This window comes from Rutidosis leptorrhynchoides, chromosome 2, assembly GCF_046630445.1.
Source record: "Rutidosis leptorrhynchoides isolate AG116_Rl617_1_P2 chromosome 2, CSIRO_AGI_Rlap_v1, whole genome shotgun sequence".
In the NCBI taxonomy this organism is placed as follows: domain Eukaryota; kingdom Viridiplantae; phylum Streptophyta; class Magnoliopsida; order Asterales; family Asteraceae; genus Rutidosis; species Rutidosis leptorrhynchoides.
Genome location: NC_092334.1, coordinates 196,435,496 through 196,455,151, shown reverse-complemented (window position 1 = coordinate 196,455,151; position 19,656 = coordinate 196,435,496). Strand labels below are relative to the sequence as shown.

At 37.8% G+C, this 19,656-nt stretch overlaps 1 protein-coding gene across 1 annotated transcript in view; it reads right to left on the bottom strand.

The window, feature by feature from the left end:
* Window positions 1–17,779, bottom strand: part of LOC139891625 (E4 SUMO-protein ligase PIAL2-like) — a 29,393-nt gene extending 11,614 nt beyond the window's left edge. The window contains exons 1-15 of the mRNA XM_071874604.1: window positions 17,602–17,779; window positions 17,186–17,258; window positions 16,463–16,528; window positions 15,915–15,980; window positions 15,740–15,822; window positions 15,581–15,632; window positions 15,430–15,498; window positions 15,190–15,257; window positions 15,047–15,095; window positions 14,553–14,637; window positions 14,356–14,457; window positions 14,203–14,254; window positions 14,030–14,081; window positions 13,814–13,930; window positions 12,314–13,129 (exon numbers count right to left, since the gene is read on the bottom strand). Of these exons, the coding sequence (XP_071730705.1) occupies window positions 12,314–13,129; window positions 13,814–13,930; window positions 14,030–14,081; window positions 14,203–14,254; window positions 14,356–14,457; window positions 14,553–14,637; window positions 15,047–15,095; window positions 15,190–15,257; window positions 15,430–15,498; window positions 15,581–15,632; window positions 15,740–15,822; window positions 15,915–15,980; window positions 16,463–16,528; window positions 17,186–17,258; window positions 17,602–17,777 (1,926 nt within the window). The 5' untranslated portion in view covers window positions 17,778–17,779. The remainder of the gene's footprint in view (window positions 1–12,313; window positions 13,130–13,813; window positions 13,931–14,029; window positions 14,082–14,202; window positions 14,255–14,355; window positions 14,458–14,552; window positions 14,638–15,046; window positions 15,096–15,189; window positions 15,258–15,429; window positions 15,499–15,580; window positions 15,633–15,739; window positions 15,823–15,914; window positions 15,981–16,462; window positions 16,529–17,185; window positions 17,259–17,601) is intronic.
* Between the last annotated feature and the right edge of the window lie 1,877 nt (window positions 17,780–19,656).

Sequence of the window (19,656 nt, the reverse complement as noted above, 5' to 3'; positions counted from 1 at the left end):
CGTCACTAAGTGCAATTTCGACCCAAATGCACTTCCAAGCACAAACCGTGCCCAAACTAACCAATAGTCACTAACACAAGTGAGAATGGTCCTAATATGCCAATTAAACCCGAACTCAAGTGTTAAACACGTGTCATACCCATTTTGACACTTAAACCCTAATTTTGACCCATAAAGGTCAAAATCTCATTCTTTGCAAGTTTTGACACCAAAACACATTTAACTCGGTTTTATACTTCAACTTAATCCATTTTAAGTTTATAAACTTCATTAAATCGCCAATTGGGTCATAATCACCACGAAACCCTAATTTGACCCAAAGTCAAAGTTAGTCAACCAAATAATCCTAAATGGGTTCCAATACTTCCATAATCACTAACTTAAGTGATTTAACTAAATTTCAAGTTCTAAACATGGCCAAATAGTTCACCAACCCGAAATCCGCCAACAATTAACAACAAACCCGATTACTAGCATCACTAAACTCATTTCATCACCTAAAAGGGTTTCACAACAAATTTACTCAAACCCTAACTTGAATATCAAATCAAATAATTGAAACTCGGAGTTTGAGCTTACCAATACTATCACCGCGTAGCCGAGAACGAAAGGAACAACTTTAAAACCCGAGACTTTGAACGATTCGAGCTTCTTCTTCACCAAAACCTCCAATCTCTCTCTAAATATTTGGAAGGGATGAATGGACATGAAAAATGATCCAAAACTGATCCAAAGTAGCTAATATGGCACACAAATCCGGCCCCATGTGATTTTACCCTTTTACCCCTCATTTAATTTAAATAAAAACAAGGGAGTTCTGTCAGCAGCAATCGGCGCGGCGCGCCCCTACCCCGCGCGGCGCGCGGCCTCTCTGAAACAGATTCTTTTTCATTTTAAACTTTATATAAATAATCCGCGAAACCCAATCTCGAATGTCTTAATACACAAACAAGCAAGATAAATATTCGGGTCTTACAACTCTCCCCCACTTAAACTCGATCACGTCCTCGTGATCCTCATCACTTAACCACGTGGACCTCACCCTACGGTCCTCGACATAAGTCCCAATCCGACTTTCCTAAGCAATTCTTTCCCAACGAATCGCTTTCCACAACTAAATCGTCACCCGCGATTTATCGAAACCACAATCCGAGCACTACAACCATGCTCCCTTCCTAACATCGGGAAAACTCAACCACTCTCGTACCGAGATATAAATCCGTTAGCGTACTATTACCGAGTACAACGCTAAAAGCAACTAAGTCACAACCTAAGGTCATCAACCCGAACCGATGAAGACCGAACCAAACGAATCCTTACGGACAACACCACTTAACAACATCCATTGTAGTGCGCAATACGACCCATACGCAGCTACCGTAGCAACACAAACCCACGGTTAGAAACCGATAGCGCCCAAAACAGCTATGGGAACACAAGTCCCAAGGTGTACGAAATCATCCATCGTCACACCCGTAACAAACATGTGAGCGAAACACGGCTATCGCATCACTAATCATACCACGTGGTCCTCACGACCCCACCATCGACGCATAAAACGACCGATAGTTCCTACAACATGGTCCTTACGACCCCACCATTGGTGTATCAAACAACCAATAGATTACAACTCAACATGGCCGAAACAACCCGAGCCAAAACACATATGGAGGATGGTCGAAACAACCCGAACCTTAGTGAATTCGCACAACCCGAAATCCACCAACCCAATCCATATATCTCACAACGAAATGACCGCACAACCCGAGTCATCGTGAATACGCGCAAACCGATATTCACTACCTCAAACTATGAGCCCAACTAACAGGGACAATCGTACTACCCGAAATATTGTGAATACGAACAACCCGATATTCACGTCCCACAACACAACTCTCTTGATGAAGTCAGCGGACCCCGAAGGTCATGCTCCACCAATCTCAATACCGGATGAAGTCAGCGGACCCGAAGATCATGCTTCACCGATCTCAACACCACGCTCATGACGAAGTCAGCGGACCCTAAAGATCATGCTCCATCAATCACGTACTCCCATGATGAAGTCAGCGGACCCGAAAGTCATGCTTCATTAATCCACAATACTACGATGAAGTCAGCGGACCCCGAAGGTCATGCTTCATCAACCACATACCATAATCGAGCAAGAACCACCTATATCAAACATAGGTACCGAACAAGAATTCTCCAAAAGAGAACCCGACACACACCTTCCTTAACCGAAGGATTTCACCTTGCTCACCAAACACGACCATTATCTCTCAACGAGGTTTACCACATTACCACCTCGGTGGTAATTCCAATCTAAACCATAAGTACAATTTATCCGAAATCGTACTCTACCACAAATCGACCAAAACTAGGTCTCGACAAAGTGTCCGGATCTACCAAAAGCATCATCCGAAATATCACACTAAAACTTCCTCGTGCGGGAGTGCGACTCCCCCACTTGGAACCACGTTCCTATATCACAACTCGTACACCCGTACGATGCTACCAAAGGTAGACTTTACCAACAATTGGGTACACACGACCCATCACCACACCTTGCTCTAATCTTGAGCACACAAAGGATTTCAATCAATCCTTAAACACTTCGAACGAAAAGTGTAGCACGATTACACAAACCATACCCTCGCAATTATCCAATTGCTTTAGTTTGTCAAGTTTCACTTAGTCACTCATGTACCTAAGGGTTTCTCCCGGGACCCTAAGTACAATGTAACCACAACACAATCGGAGTCGACACCACGCTAGTAGGTATAAAAGAGGCACCTAATGTCGCGTCATAAAGACTCCATTACCAACATACGTCAAGATTTTAAACACTCGATCTCAAAGGTTCCAATCACCCGACGAACCCCATGGTTCATCACTTCAACACAGAAGCGAACACGCGCTTAACAATCGAACACCAAATCCATTTCCGTGGCTTGGTAGTAACATTTCCCAAATACTAAGGAATGCTTGGTTGCACCAAGTCTTACGCCCTTCACAAATCAATTAAAACGTCACCATAGGGTACTTCCATTAGGAACGTCACCCATAACAACAACATGCACAACACAATGCATCTAACAAATCCGAACCTAAACGCCACATAAATAAATATTCAAAAGACATATTTATTAAAACGAAACGTACCTCAACGTCTCCTTGCGGCATTCGCCGCCGCCAACTCGGGACAATCCGGCTTGCGATGTCCCTCTTTATGACAATAGTAGCACATTCCGTCATCACTTCTCGGCATTGTGCATTCCCACAACTTGTGACCCCTAACGCCACAATTTAAACACCTAGGCGCACGAGAATCCACCGCGCCCTTTACCACATTACTCGTACTCGCACTCGGACCCTTAGTCCTCTTACTCGGAGCACCATAAGTAATAACCCTTCTCTCACTTGAAGGTTCGGCCTTTTTCGATCGCGTATAAGACTCGAAACCTCTAGCCACCGCAAATAACTCCGCAAACGACTTCGCGTAACCCCGGCTAATTTTGCTTTTCAAGTCATCGCTCAAAGTTCGATAGAAATCCTCCATCAACAAACGATCGTTCCCCAAATAATCCGGGCAAAAACGAGCCTTCGACATAAAAGTCGTCTTTAAAGTATTCAAGTCCATAGAACCCTGTTGCAAATTTCGCAACTCACAGCGCAATTCCGATAAATCGGCTGAAGTTCGGAACTCCTCGAAGAATCCCTCCTTAAATTCGTCCCATGATAATGCCATAAACGTCTCACCACCGACAAGATCAATCTTGCCATCCAACCAATCCTTCGCCCTACCTCGCAACAAACTAGTAGCGAGTCTCGTCTTTTTCTCGGGTGGGCATTCCATAGTACGAAAACACCCTTCGACATCCGAAACCCAAGTCGTACTCACCAAAGGATCCGGTTTCCCATCATACATAGGGGGTTTAGTCCTCATGAAGCTCTTAAGACAACGCTCCATTTCACCCCTATTTTGGAATTCGGAATACTTCCCATCCATTTCTTCTCGAAACGCCCTCATTTGCTCCGCAACGGCGGCCGTAACTCTAGCGTTAAATTCCGTGTCGTTCGTCTCGGTCTCGTTTCGCGTCGTCATTCTAAAGAATGCAAAACGATTAGTCCACGCACGTATAAAACGACACGCACAACACCCTCCCATCTTGCTAAACACTCGTCGTACATCACTTGTTAGACACGATTTGCACCCGTAATAAGGTCTGCAAGTTCTTATTACGCACGCACGCCGCATCGACTCGTTAGTACAACGACCGCCTCGCTCGATGCTATAAACAAACACAAACAAAATTCTACGCGATAGAAGCACACGCGAGAATTACACCACAACACAAATAATATATTAATAATATCCGCATTACTAATATAAACGTTAGTCGACCTATAAACAAGGCACTAACTAAACCCATTCCGACCCGTAATCCTACAAGTCCCGCAACAAATTAAGCACACACAAAAGTCTAAGTCTAGGCACCTATCTCAAGTCACCTAAATCCCTTAGACCATGCTCTGATACCACTTGTAACAACCCAAACCGTAACCGACCAAACACGACGAAATTTCAAACAAAAAAAAAAAATTTCTGGTGCAGGCCATCTGCGCGGCGCGCCAGGTGGCCGCGCGGCGCGCCAAACCACCTGGACAGCCCGCTGTCCCCGGAAGTCAATTTAATGAAAATGTTTGACTAGTTCCCGACACATTTAGCTAAAACGCTTTTAACCATGACTTCCTATATGAAAAACTAGCACGTTTAATTAATAAAATCAAATTTACGAAGCGGGTCCCACATCGACCCAAATTACCCCTTGAGTACCAAAATGCAATATTTGACCATAAGACTTTTAATACAAAACGAAGCCGAGCATGGCGATTGGGGATACGCTACCCAATCCTAAACAATCCAAAAGCAAGTCTCTAAAGCAAACTATGCAAGTCTTCTAGTCCTCGCGCTTACCCGAGCCACCAATCCGCATGCAATCTATAAAAAGAGTCAACAACGAGAGGGTAAGCTAATGCTTAGTGAGTAGAATAAATATATACATGCATATACAACTTACCTACTCGCATCCACGACATCACATAAATACACATAAATCACTTACCTCATCGTACCAAACGCTAGTATCATCAAATCGTATAACTAGCAACCTCATAAGCAATCAATAGCTAGTAACGTCAAACCGTACAACTAGCAACATCATTAGCATAAATAAATATATATATAATAAATCAAATTAAATGCTAGCATCAACAATTACAATTCATGGTTAACCAATCTCTTCGCTAGGGGAACGACTTCGCGAATCAAGTCATCGATGTTCATAACATTCGTTAGCTTCCAAAAACGGCTATGGCATGCTAACCCCCCGAGGTGTTCCAAAAACGGCTATGGCATCACCCCTCAAGTGTTCCAAAAACGGCTATGGCATCACTTGCTCAATGTGAGTAGAACACGGCTATTACTCACGCTTTCGTACACCAACACGGCTATGTGTACGGGTAACTCAAATAACAACGTGGGAGTAAAACACGGCTATTACTTGCCACTAAATACACAAACACGGCTATTACTTGCCACTAAATGCACAAACACGGCTATGTGCCTTAGTACAAAACATGGACTAATACGGCTAAGTCCCACAACCTTGGTCACAAAACGGCTATGTGACACCATCAACACGGTACATAAATCATATACATACATATATACATATTCCACTCACAATAATCATTATGGACAAGAACGGCTATGTCCCACCACTACGGTCACAAAAACGGCTATGTGACATCATTACTACGGGCAACTATCAATGTGGACAAAATGTCTATATCTCACAACTATGGTCACCAAACGGCTATATCCCACAACTATGGTCACCAAACGGCTATATCCCACAACTATGGTCACCAAACGGCTATGTGACACCATTTCCACGGGCACATAAATCATATACATACATATATAGATATTCCACTCACCTTGAAGTCTTGAAGAATGCTTCCAAGTAATCCGCAACTCGCCAATGGAAAGTACCTATTCCATTACCACAATTACAATAATACACTTAGAGTGGATTTACAAATCAACCCAATTCGTCACTAAGTGCAATTTCGACCCAAATGCACTTCCAAGCACAAACCGTGCCCAAACTAACCAATAGTCACTAACACAAGTGAGAATGGTCCTAATATGCCAATTAAACCCGAACTCAAGTGTTAAACACGTGTCATACCCATTTTGACACTTAAACCCTAATTTTGACCCATAAAGGTCAAAATCTCATTCTTTGCAAGTTTTGACACCAAAACACATTTAACTCGGTTTTATACTTCAACTTAATCCATTTTAAGTTTATAAACTTCATTAAATCGCCAATTGGGTCATAATCACCACGAAACCCTAATTTGACCCAAAGTCAAAGTTAGTCAACCAAATAATCCTAAATGGGTTCCAATACTTCCATAATCACTAACTTAAGTGATTTAACTAAATTTCAAGTTCTAAACATGGCCAAATAGTTCACCAACCCGAAATCCGCCAACAATTAACAACAAACCCGATTACTAGCATCACTAAACTCATTTCATCACCTAAAAGGGTTTCACAACAAATTTACTCAAACCCTAACTTGAATATCAAATCAAATAATTGAAACTCGGAGTTTGAGCTTACCAATACTATCACCGCGTAGCCGAGAACGAAAGGAACAACTTTAAAACCCGAGACTTTGAACGATTCGAGCTTCTTCTTCACCAAAACCTCCAATCTCTCTCTAAATATTTGGAAGGGATGAATGGACATGAAAAATGATCCAAAACTGATCCAAAGTAGCTAATATGGCACACAAATCCGGCCCCATGTGATTTTACCCTTTTACCCCTCATTTAATTTAAATAAAAACAAGGGAGTTCTGTCAGCAGCAATCGGCGCGGCGCGCCCCTACCCCGCGCGGCGCGCGGCCTCTCTGAAACAGATTCTTTTTCATTTTAAACTTTATATAAATAATCCGCGAAACCCAATCTCGAATGTCTTAATACACAAACAAGCAAGATAAATATTCGGGTCTTACAGTTGGGATCGACACTTACCGTTGGCAGAATTTTCATACAATAACAGCTATCATACGAGCATCAACGCAGCACCATTTGAAGCACTTTACGGTAGAAAGTGCAGATCTCCTATCTGTTGGAGTGAAGTAGGAGAAAGACAACTTACTGGACCAGAAATTATTCATGAAACCACCGAAAAGATCATTCAAATACAACAGCGATTGAAAACGGCCATGAGTCGCCAAAAGAGTTATGCTGATGTAAGAAGAAAACTGCTAGAATTTCAAGTGGGCGACAAAGTCATGTTGAAAGTGTCACCCTGGAAAGGCGTTGTACGATTCGGTAAACGAGGAAAGCTAAGTCCTAGGTATGTAGGACCCTTTGAAATCACCGAAAGAATTGGAACAGTTGCTTATCGATTAAAGCTACCGCAAGAACTTAGTAGTGTTCACAACACATTTCACGTGTCAAATTTGAAGAAATGTTTAGCTGAAGAGGATGTCGTAATTCCTCTTGACGAAATACGAATCAATGATAAACTCCATTTTATCGAAGAACCTGTTGAAATCATGGACCGTGAGGTCAAACAATTAAAACAAAGCAAAATACCGATAGAGTTCGTTGGAACGCAAGACGAGGACCCGAGTTTACTTGGGAACGTGAAGATCAAATGAAGCAAAAGTATCCACATTTGTTCACTGATATCGCTCATGAAACAGGTACTACTCAAAATTTCGGGACGAAATTTTCTTTAACGGGGAGGTACTGTGATGACCCGAAAAATTTCGACTAATTTAAACCAATTCTCTTTATGATTTAATATTATGTAAATATACATATATGTGTGTATATATATATATATTATAAGATGTACAAGCAAAAACGACTTTCCTACAGTAAAACATTAATTGCTACAGTAAAAATGACTTTGCTACAGTAAAACACTATTTGCTACAGTGAAACCGTATTTTGCTACAGTGCTACAGTGAAAACGAGGGTGTTTTGCTACAGTAATTTGCTACAGTAAACACTATTTGCTACAGTAAACACTATTTGCTACAGTAAACACTATTTGCTACAGTAAAACACTATTTGATGTCGACGAACTAGCAAACAAAAACAGAAAAGGCGGCCATGCGATCGCATGGCAAAAACACTGAAAACTCATGCGATCGCATGAGCTACAGTAAATCGAAAAGTAATATAAATACGCAGTTTGTTCGACGATGTTTTTCACATTTCTCTTAATATTTATATTTATATTATAATTATAATTTTAAATTTAAGTTTAATAATAATAAGGTATATACGAGGGTGTTTTTAATTCGGGTTTCAAACCGCTTTAAGCTAAGAAAATATTGGGTATTGTTCGGGGTATTGTTCTTGAATCCAAGGCCAACCATACAGTCGTCTACCATCATTACGTCTACGCAATTTGCCAACAATATTGAGTCTCAATATTGAACTGTGAGTTATAGTCTCCCTTTTTAAATACTTTAAATATTTTTGGGCTGAGAATACATGCAATTTATTTTAAACGCAATAAGACACAAGTACATACAAAATTCTACACTGAGTTAAACCGAAAATCCCTTAGCTTTGGTAACTAGTAGCTGCCAGTACATAGGATATGGACTGGTGGGCGCGAATAATTGTATATGGATCCATAGGGCTTGACATCCCCGTCCGAGCTAGAGCGCTAGCCTTTTAACGGACGTATGTTATTTGAGTTTAAGACACGTTGGTTTGCGTGTATTAAAACGAATGGGGTAATTATCACTATAGCGTTAAGTTTAGTTACCAGGGTGCTCTGTTACGTAGAATCTATTGATAAACTTTTGATGAAATCTTGTGGTCTATCTTTATACATGTTTATGACTCGAGCAATTAAACCTATAACTCACCAACATTCGTGTTGACTTTTTAGCATGTTTTATTCTCAGGTCCTTAGAATGCTTCCGCTGTGATGTGCTTGTTGCCTGCATGGAGTCTCTCATGCTTTGTACAAAGTTTATTGCATTCAAAATAAAACTGCGTTGTGTAATAAATAATTGGACTGTGATGTCAACCTGTAAATTAAAGACTTATGTATTTCGGGGTTTTGCTTATACCTAAGCACTTGCCCACATGTTTATAACTTTCTATGTTTAGAAAGTCACTTATTTTAATGAATGCAATATTTTATCAAAACGTATCATATAGAGGTCAAAACCTCACTGTGGAATCAATGATTAACGTGCCGCGTCAATAGCGATTTTGACGGGTCGTTACAGTTTCCTTGATCGGTAAAAAGTGTGCAGATTTAGTAAGGCGATCCACTATGACCCAAATAGTATCATTGCCACTAGAAGTCTTGGGCAATTTAGTAATAAAGTTCATAGTGATACATTCCCACTTCCACTGCGGAATATCTGGCTGTTGAAGTAAACCAGACGGCTTTTGATGCTCGGCCTTAACTTTCAAACAAGTAAGACACTTGCTCACATACTCAGCAATATCAGATTTCAGATTAGGCCACCAATAAAACTCTTTCACATCATGATACATTTTACTAGAGCCTGGGTGAATAGAATACCTAGTCTTATGTGCTTCATCCAAGACTAGTTCTCGAAGATTTCCAAAGGTTGGGACCCAAATTCGGTTATTAAAATACCGTGTTCCATTTCCCTTGAGTTCAAGTTGCTTTTCAAGACCTTTTAGTCCCTCGAGTTGAACATTTTTTTCCTTCAATGCTTCAAGTTGTGCTTCACGGATTCGAGTTGTAAGATTAGTCTGAATAACCATGTTCAAAGCTCGGACTCGAATAGGTTTATTACGCTCCTTTCGACTGAGAGCATCGGCAACAACATTTCCCTTACCGGAATGGTACTTAATCTCACAATCATAGTCGTTTAGTAGTTCAACCCATCGTCGTTGCCTCATGTTTAGTTGTTTCTGATCGAAGATATGTTGAAGACTTTTATGATCGGTAAACACCGTGAATTTAATTCCGTAAAGGTAATGTCTCCATATCTTCAAAGCTCAAAGCGAATACCACAGCTCCTAACTCCAGGTCATGTGTGGTATAATTCTTCTCATGTTTCTTAAGTTGTCAAGATGCGTATGCAATAACTTTTTGACGTTGCATCAATACACAACCGAAACCTTGATTCGAGGCATCACAATAAACTATGAAATCCTCGTCTCCTTCAGGTAAAGATAGAATCGGGGCTGTGGTCAATTTCTCCTTTAAAATCTTAAACGCAGATTCTTGTTCTTCAGACCATTCAAACTTCTTCCCCTTATGAGTTAACTTAGTAAGAGGTTTCGCTAGAATAGAAAATTCTTCGATAAATCTTCGGTAATAACCAGCAAGTCCCAAAAATTGGCGAATATGCTTCGCATTCTTAGGCGCTTCCCAGTTCTTAATAGCAGTGATTTTTGCTGGATCGACATGTATTCCTTCACTATTAACCACATGTCCGAGAAATTGAACTGTTCGTAACCAACACTCCAGCTCTCCAGCTGCAACCAACACTCCAGCTGCAAAGACTGATCCAACCGTGCCTACTTGTTACGGTTGTGGGGAAGTTGGGCATTTCAGAAACCAGTGCCCTAAGAACAAGACTGCAACAGCGGGTAATGCTAAGGGTAGAGCATTTGTCATGACTACCGAAGAGGCCCGTGAAGAAGATGAAGTTATAACGGGTACGTTCCTTGTTAACAATTGCTATGCTACTGTTTTATTCGATTCCGGTGCTGATAGAAGTTATGTGTCTACGGAATTTTGTGCCTTATTCACTGAAAAACCACAAGCCTTAGAAATCAAGCGCCTTGTAGAAGTAGCAAACGGTAAGGTTATGAAAGTAGACAATATTTATAAAAATTGTGATCTGATTCTAGCTGACAAAAACTTTAAGATCAACTTACTGCCAATCGAATTAGGAAGCTTTGATGTAGTTGTAGGGATGAATTGGCTAACCCCGTTGAGAGCTGCAATCATGTGTTATGATAAAACCATTAATATTCCTCTTGAGAATGGTGAAACCCTAATCATACAAGGAGAAAAGAGTGGTTCTAAACTTAATATCATCTCTTGTATAAAAACCCGTAAATACCTGATGAAGGGGTATCAAGCCATCTTAGCTAATGTTAAGAAAGTCGAACCGGAAGAGAAACGAATTGAAGATGTTCCGGTGGTTAGAGAATTTCCTGAAGTTTTTCCTGAAGAACTCCCTGGTCTCCCACCTCAAAGACAAGTCAAGTTTCAAATCGATCTAACTCCCGGTGCTGCACCTATTGCAAAGGCACCATATCGACTAGCTCCATCCGAAATGAAAGAATTATCCATCCAACTACAAGAACTCTTAGAGAAAGGATTCATTCGTCCTAGCTCATCTCCATGGAGAGCACCTGTTCTTTTTGTTAAGAAGAAAGATGGCACGTTGAGAATGTGTATTGATTACCGAGAACTCAACAAGTTAACTATCAAGAACCGTTATCCACTTCCGCGTATTGATGACCTATTTGACCAACTGCAAGGGTCAAGTATCTATTCGAAGATTGATCTTAGGTCAGGGTATCATCAGTTGAGAGTCAAGGAAACTGATGTTCCCAAGACTGCCTTCCGAACTCGTTACGGACATTACGAATTTCTTGTTATGCCTTTTGGTTTAACAAAAGCACCAGCTGTATTCATGGATCTTATGAACCGTGTATGCAAACCTTATCTTGATAAATTCGTGATTGTTTTCATCGACGATATCTTAATCTATTCCAAGAACAAGCAAGAGCATGAACGACATTTACGTTTGATCTTAGAATTGCTAAAGAATGAACAATTGTATGCCAAGTTCTCCAAATGTGAATTTTGGTTACGAACAGTTCAATTTCCAGGACATGTGGTTAATAGTGAAGGAATACATGTCGATCCAGCAAAAATCACTGCTATTCAGAACTGGGAAGCGCCTAAGAATGCGAAGCATATTCGCCAATTTTTGGGACTTGCTGGTTATTACCGAAGATTTATCGAAGGATTTTCTATTCTATGGTATATTAGTCATTTTAAGAGGATCAAGGACTGAAAATGTAACGAAATGCGCCATCTACAGACTACATCTGCAAAAACCTGATCAAGGAACTTTAAACTGTACAAAACCGTGTAAAATAATGAGCTTTTTTTCTGAATTACACACATATTAACAAAGAACAAATGAAAAAATGAGTACAAACAATGAAGATAATCACAGATCATTTATACCTGCGGGCCCATGTTCTGGGATGGTTGACCTGAGCTCATATTCATCATCTGATGCTGATTCGGTTGAATTTGATATCTAACCGTTCTTGCAGAGGTCTGATCTGGAAGTGCCTGAACACCGATAGGAGTTCGTGTTATCTGCCGTGCAGGTGTTGTGTACCTCACACTATATCCACTGTTTGAGTAATGTTGTTGTGACTGCATATTGTAGGACACAGAAGTTTGACTTTGACTTTGTGCTAGTGTATTCATGACAGCATCTGTTACAGGTGACATCGTAGCTGCACCTGATCTAGTATTGGATGATGACCCAATTGCATGTACCGGTAACTGCATATTGTTGGACACAAAGGTTTGACTTTGACTTTTACTTTGACCTTGACTTTGTGTAAGAGTATTCAAGACAGCATCTGTAACAGGTGACATCATGGTTAAATTTGATCTAGTATTGGATGATGACCCAATTGCATGTACCGGTAACTGCATATTGGTGGAGGAAAAAAGTTGACTTTGACCCATCTGTGAAGTAACATTTGCAGACACCATAGTGACATTGGTCATGTTCATGTTTTGTAACTGAGCAGGAGTCGGCTTTTTATCGTGTTCTTGAGGAGAAACCGTGACATCCATATCATTTTCTGTTCCCGTAAGATCTAAAATATTTGCATCTGCGTTTATGGAGTTAGTAGGATCATGGTGTAAAGGCGGTTTATCTTGTTGCTTGTCCTTATGACCATCACCGTCGTTAATGGTTTCCCATAAGCCGTCACGTGAGATGTTCACATGTGAAACATTTGCATCTACTTCTTTCAGAACCTACATTAATGGATGATAGTGAGTCCTACTATAAATGGCTGCTTTTAAAAACAATAATAATAATAAAAAAAAGTTACTATGAATGGGCAAGGTTGCAAATATCGCTACTCAGGAGTACTCGGTCATGACTTTTTAAGGAGTAATCGGAAGTTTACCAAGTTGACTTTGACCTGTTTGACCGAGTTTTGACCAATTTTGACTGATTTTTCGAGATTTGACCGATTTTCTGATTAATCATGAGCATTGGCAAGTTTGACCGAATTTTAAACAAGTTTGACCAAATTTAACCGAGAACTCGCCGAGTACTGCCCAAGTTGCAAAAACAGAGTACTAGTCGAGTGATTCTGAGTTATTCAACACTGTGTATGGGTCATTAACGAAAGGGTCTATTCAGGTTTGAATTTATTTCTAATAAGCAGATAATAGAAATTAGCTAAGTCACACTGGTTGAAAATTTCCAACATGTATTTCAAATGCACAAAACCTACTAAATTTTTGTTCAAGAAATTAGATTATTAGCAATAAATATACGGAGTTTTTTTTTTGTAATCATACCTTTAACACAGAAATTAAAAGATAATAAATATACACGAACAAAAGTAGACTGAAAGTATATCCTGGTCAACTCGACAGAAAAAATTATTAAATTGCATAAATTAAAAATTTTAGTTCTTAATTACTTGCCTTAACCATGTCTCTGTCAATTCGGATGTCAGTGAAACAAACAGATTGACTACAATGGGGACAACGCCATGAGGGTCTTCTCGAGTTTATGTCCACATAGTTGTCAAAATCGAAACACTGCAAAGCATTATATATAATAAAACATAATCCCGAGTTACGACATCCGTAAATGAGTCGGCATTAATCACCATAAAATAATACAGTGTGAAGACTTACTTGAAAATGCTTACACAAATGTCCTTTGACAGGTGTTTTTATCCGTTTAAAACTGTAAAAAGAAAAGAACACAGGCCCAGAAACGTAATGAGTAAAAAAAAAAAAAAAAAAAATTTTTTGGTATTACCCGAAATAAAAAACTAATGAGATAGATTATAGATAAAATTGCAGACCTTATGGGGCAATTTAGCGAAATTCTAGATGTCCCTTCGATTAAATCGGTATCTATAATGAGAAAACAAACATAAAACATATGAATACGAGTGTCAAATGAGTATATTATATGTAACAGTTCCTTCGACATATGTTACATTACACGAGAATACCTAAATCGGATGCAGGTGCGACAGGTGGCACATAATCTAGAATGGCAGTAGCAGTTGGATTTGAGACCATACTCATGAAGGCAACAGCTATAATATAATTTCCTATAACAATTAAAAGAGGATTATTAATGCTTAAATGAAATGTAGAAGATTAAAGAATCATATAATGAAACAGAGAGTTTTTGTTAGATTAATACCACTAAACTGGCCCAGCACTTGAAGAAGATTAGATCCATACTTAAGCATGCGCGTTACATTTGTTGGAATCTGTGGTCCAGGATCCTGTTTGGGAATTAATAAGAAAGAGCAACACATTAACGCATATACAAAATCCAAACACTCTACGTAGATATGTATATATGCTATAGTTGCAATTTCGACCCGTTTAATTATTTTGATTTGTATTACTTTTATCTGTACGGATCAAATGGGTAAAACAAAAAAACTTAACCTCCTAAATCAATTCTTTTTTCTTTAAAAACAATAAAAACATATTTGAGGAAAATATGTTATTTTGTATAAACATTTGTCACACTAGCTTTAATCTTTTCGTCAGAAGGTGTTTCGGGTCAGGCCAATCAAACCAACCAGGCTCGATCCGTACCAAAAATTGTATTCATTTAGACCTGTAACCCAACCCACCCATTTTGACTTATATAATAGATGCCCTCAAGGACCAATCTAGACAAACCTTGTAAACACAAGTCCTCATATCCACGGGTTGTCCATTCAACAAAATGCTACAAATTAAACGTACACAATTTTGGGTCAAACCAAGTCAAATGCATTTGATAGATGTAAAAATATACACAAAGGATTAAGAAAATGATATACTTGACTTGCTGAGGGCTGATGATGCATGATGATGTCTCAGTATTATCTGTTTGAACAGCAACCAAATACTGCAGAGAAGTTAAAAAAAAAAGAAATAACATTGTTCGATTGTGAAAATATAATAAATCAACGTCACTATTATCAGTAGTATATTAAACTAGTGACCCAAACTTTTGATTAAAACAGATAAAAATCAACTAATAAGCACTTCAAATGAGCAACAAGCCAAATTAGACTTACTATTCTATCACCAGAAGATAGGGCAGTCTTCGAAATATGGAAATCTTTTACAAATGCACCATATCCTAGCTAAAATATCGACAAAATTATTATAATTAGCGCATAGATTTTTTAAGAACAAACTAGTTTAATGAAAATGAAATGCTATTACCGTAGCCTCAACAGAAACAAGTGTTTCACCCATCTTCATTCCTGGATAAAACCTGAAGAAATATGATAGCATTTCAAAGATTAAGTCAAACAGAAAAAACATATATATAAAAAAAAAAAAATAGCATTTTTAATACAAGATAAACACCAAATAAAAGACCTTAACATAACGTCTGAGATGGCCTGATGAAATGTGCTCTTCTCAGAGTCCATATCTTTAACACTGCAGAAACTAACTGCAATCTGCAATCACAAAAGAGTAGAGTTAATAAAAGATGGTCCTACAAATACATACATGGATATTATATCAACGAATATAATACCCTTTTAGGTACCTCATTCCAAAGATGAAAAATTTCTTCATTTTCCTTCTCATTAAACCATCCATTTCTACATGCGCCCTAATATAAACAATATAAAAGACTTAAACTTGATGATGTAAGAAATGCTATTTTAATTAGAGTATGTAAAAAATGTAGAGCGCATCAACAGTAGGATACAAATACCACCGAGGCATTTGCCTGAGTGGTATCGCGGTGGTGTTTAACACCCTCGCCGGGTAAGAGGTCCAGGGTTCGAACCTGGCTTCTGAATGACCAAATTAAACATGGACTGAAATAGGCTCCATTGAGGTCAGCCCAAAGGGAAGGTTTTACCGATCCGATCCGGGACTAAGGACCGGCCCGCCTACCCCTCGGGATGGTTTAAGGGTTCGGATCCCTGTGATCGTGGTTCGGGTTTCCTGCCCGAACGTGTGTGTGTGTGTGCAAATGATGACTAGGCTTCGGTCCGGACTGATGCAATCTTGCCGTTCAGAAAAAAAAACAGTAGGATACAAATATATATCAGCAACCGTTAAAAAAAAGTTGAAATGTAAGAGTACCTTTATAGAGATCATCAGAACCATGATTGCTGCAAGCAATGAGGCATCATTTTGCCACTTAAATACCTATGCACGTAATGACATCAGCATTTTATGTCTCATAAGATAACTTACTAAAAAAAAAACCTTATGTAAAAGTAGGGGTGGAAATTCACAACGAAACAAAAATCCAACACTATAAATGGGTTGGCACGGCTAAACTGTTTACTGATAATGTTAGGCTAGAGTTGAGCTTTTCAAGCATTTCTGACCGGCCAACCGTTTAAAAAGACGACACATATTTAAGTACTACGAGTGTAGAGCACAAGTTCAAATTCACTCTACCAAAACTACTTTAGCTATATGAGATTTTTTTCCTTTTTTTGAAACACCATTTATGTGTCATAATTCTTTTATTAAAGGGTGTCATAATTCTTTTATTAAAGGTAAAAAAATCACTATAAGTCCATTTTGTGTGGTAAACAAACCTAGCTAATGATAAAAAATAAACAAAAGTTATGTATCCAAAATGAGTTTTATGTCATAACTCTTAAGTCTTAACAGTAAAATCAACTAGCACAACATTAATAAAACACATTAGATTTTGGCTCTAGATTATAACTTAGTATACTATATACTATTAACTATATTATTAACTAATTAATTAATATCATTGATTAATTACTTTCATCATCATTTATCATACATATAAAGTGCATCAACAACGCCTTATGTCATGCTTACTTCCTTCATCAAACGCGGCAAATCCGAAGCTCTGTCTGGAGTCTCATTTTTACCAACAGCATTGTCAATACCTCTACAATATCACATAAATAATCAATCAATATATATTATTAATATTAAATATTATTACCGAATTAAAATTTAATACTTAAAAAATAAAAAATAAAAAAAATTAAACGCCGTCAGAATATAAAATTAGTCAACTGTATGTGCAAAATCGAGACACAATAAACAATTAGCAACCATGAGCTAGGGTTTAACAACAACGCCTTTCTGTTACCCGCCATAACTATTTACAAAATACGCCTAACGCACGAACAAAAAACAAAACGATTTTATAGCAGAAATATACATATACATATACATATACAGATATTTGAACAAATTTTTTAATACATTTAAAGAAGATGAAAAACCTGGAGAGTAAGGTGCAGAGATGGAGGAACTCAATGTTGCGATTATCGATTCTAGAATCATCGTGAATATGAGCAAATAAACGATTAACGGTGTCTGAAATGCTAAAGGAGCTGACGTACGCCGACGTATTTACCGACCGGTTCATCTGGACCGGATTCATCGACGTACCGGCCATACTAATCAGTGCCACTACAGTGCTAGCTAGCTGTCAACTTGTGCAGCAGGGTGATTTGATTTGAAGGGATGAAAAGGGTAGAAATGTAATTACATATGTGTTTTTTTGTTAGTGGTGATTTGTTTTGGAAAGAATATTGACCGGCAATGAAGTAAATTTACATAAAATAGTAATGGTTATCTTTTCACCTTCCACTTTACCAATTACTCTGTATAGAAACAACGCGTCAGGCCAAAGTAATACGGACTATTTATTTATTTAATTTTGTTTAATTTAAATGAAACAATTTTTTCGAGCTTACATGCTCTTGTTGCTTTAATTATTTTTTAATTAAAGTTTGATTATTTGTGTGGTTAAAGGGTATGTTCTATGACTTCGTGTTTAATTGTACGGTACCAAATCCGATAGCGATTCGTTTGATTCGTATTAGAGACGAGAAATCCATTTTTCGAACAAACACCTCCCCTTTGGAGAGGTAGTTCCATGGGCTCTTTACTTCGATGGGTCTATCAATTTGGGGCTGTAGGATCGAAATCGGAAATCAAGCCCATAGTAGTTTCATTGGATAAATGTTGGTATTAACACAGGGAAACCGAACTCATTAAAAAGAAATGGGAAAAAGGGTCTATCCAATTTTGCTGATATTACTCCCCCTAAGTAGCTGACAACATCTCACTCGAGTACTGGATCTATTAGAAACAATATAAGTAGCATTTGAAAACGCATCAAAGGACTAACTAAAGACTAATTTTTCTTTAGTTCTTTCAAATTTGGATTTTTGGATAAGAATAAAACGGCATCTTTCACTGTGCGTTGGGAAAACCAACGCTCATATAATGCATACAATCCTTTTTTGGACCTGACACTCTTTTTTTGTTGGTTCATAGTCCACACGGGGGTTATGTACCGTAAAAACCCAGAAATTTCAATCAAATTTAAACTTTTAAAATTCCGACAAGATATGCAAATTGACGTGTTGCATTAAAAATGTTTTCATACATTTAATTACCCATTGGACTTTATCATACGATTCACGAACACACTGTAATTTAAAACTCGAAACCCGATATATATACGTAATTTAATTCAAAGATGAAAACGTTTCACGATATTATGATTATATTTTATTTTTTTTACTTAGCAAAAGTATGTTATTAGAATATATTTTACTTATGAATATAAAGCGTTTTGAAAGAAAACTATATTTATTTCTTTAAATATATAAAAATTTAAATAAATAATGTTATTACTTTTTTATTATTACGCATATTATACGTACATAGTTTTATACTTTTACTTTAATTTTACTTTACTTTAACTTTAATAATTCATACTTTAATAATTCACATTAATAATTCATACTTTAATAATTCACTTTAATAATTCATACTTTAATAATTTACTTTAATAATTCACTTAATAATTTATACTTTAATAATTCAATTTAATAATTCATACTTTAATAATTCACTTTAATAATTCATACTTTAATAATTCACTTAATAATTCATACTTTAATAATTCAATTTAATAATTCATACTTTAATAATTCACTTTAATAATTCAGAAATCTATTCTAAATAGAATTCAATAGGTTTCATTATTTCATAAAAACTTGAAAATATTTTTCTCTAAACTCTGTCAGTCGATTTACATATATATATTTACTCCGTATTATTTCAAGATATTGTTAGTATACATAAAATACTACGACGGGGATATGCTCGGATGATTTCAAAATGAGTTTTCAAACTGGTTAAAGCTAAGGAATTTATGGGTTATATCTAAGGAGGTTATGGATAATGTTCGGGGTATTGTTCATGAATCAAAGGCCAACTTTGCACTTATCATTTACGTTACGTCTGCATTTTTTTCCTGC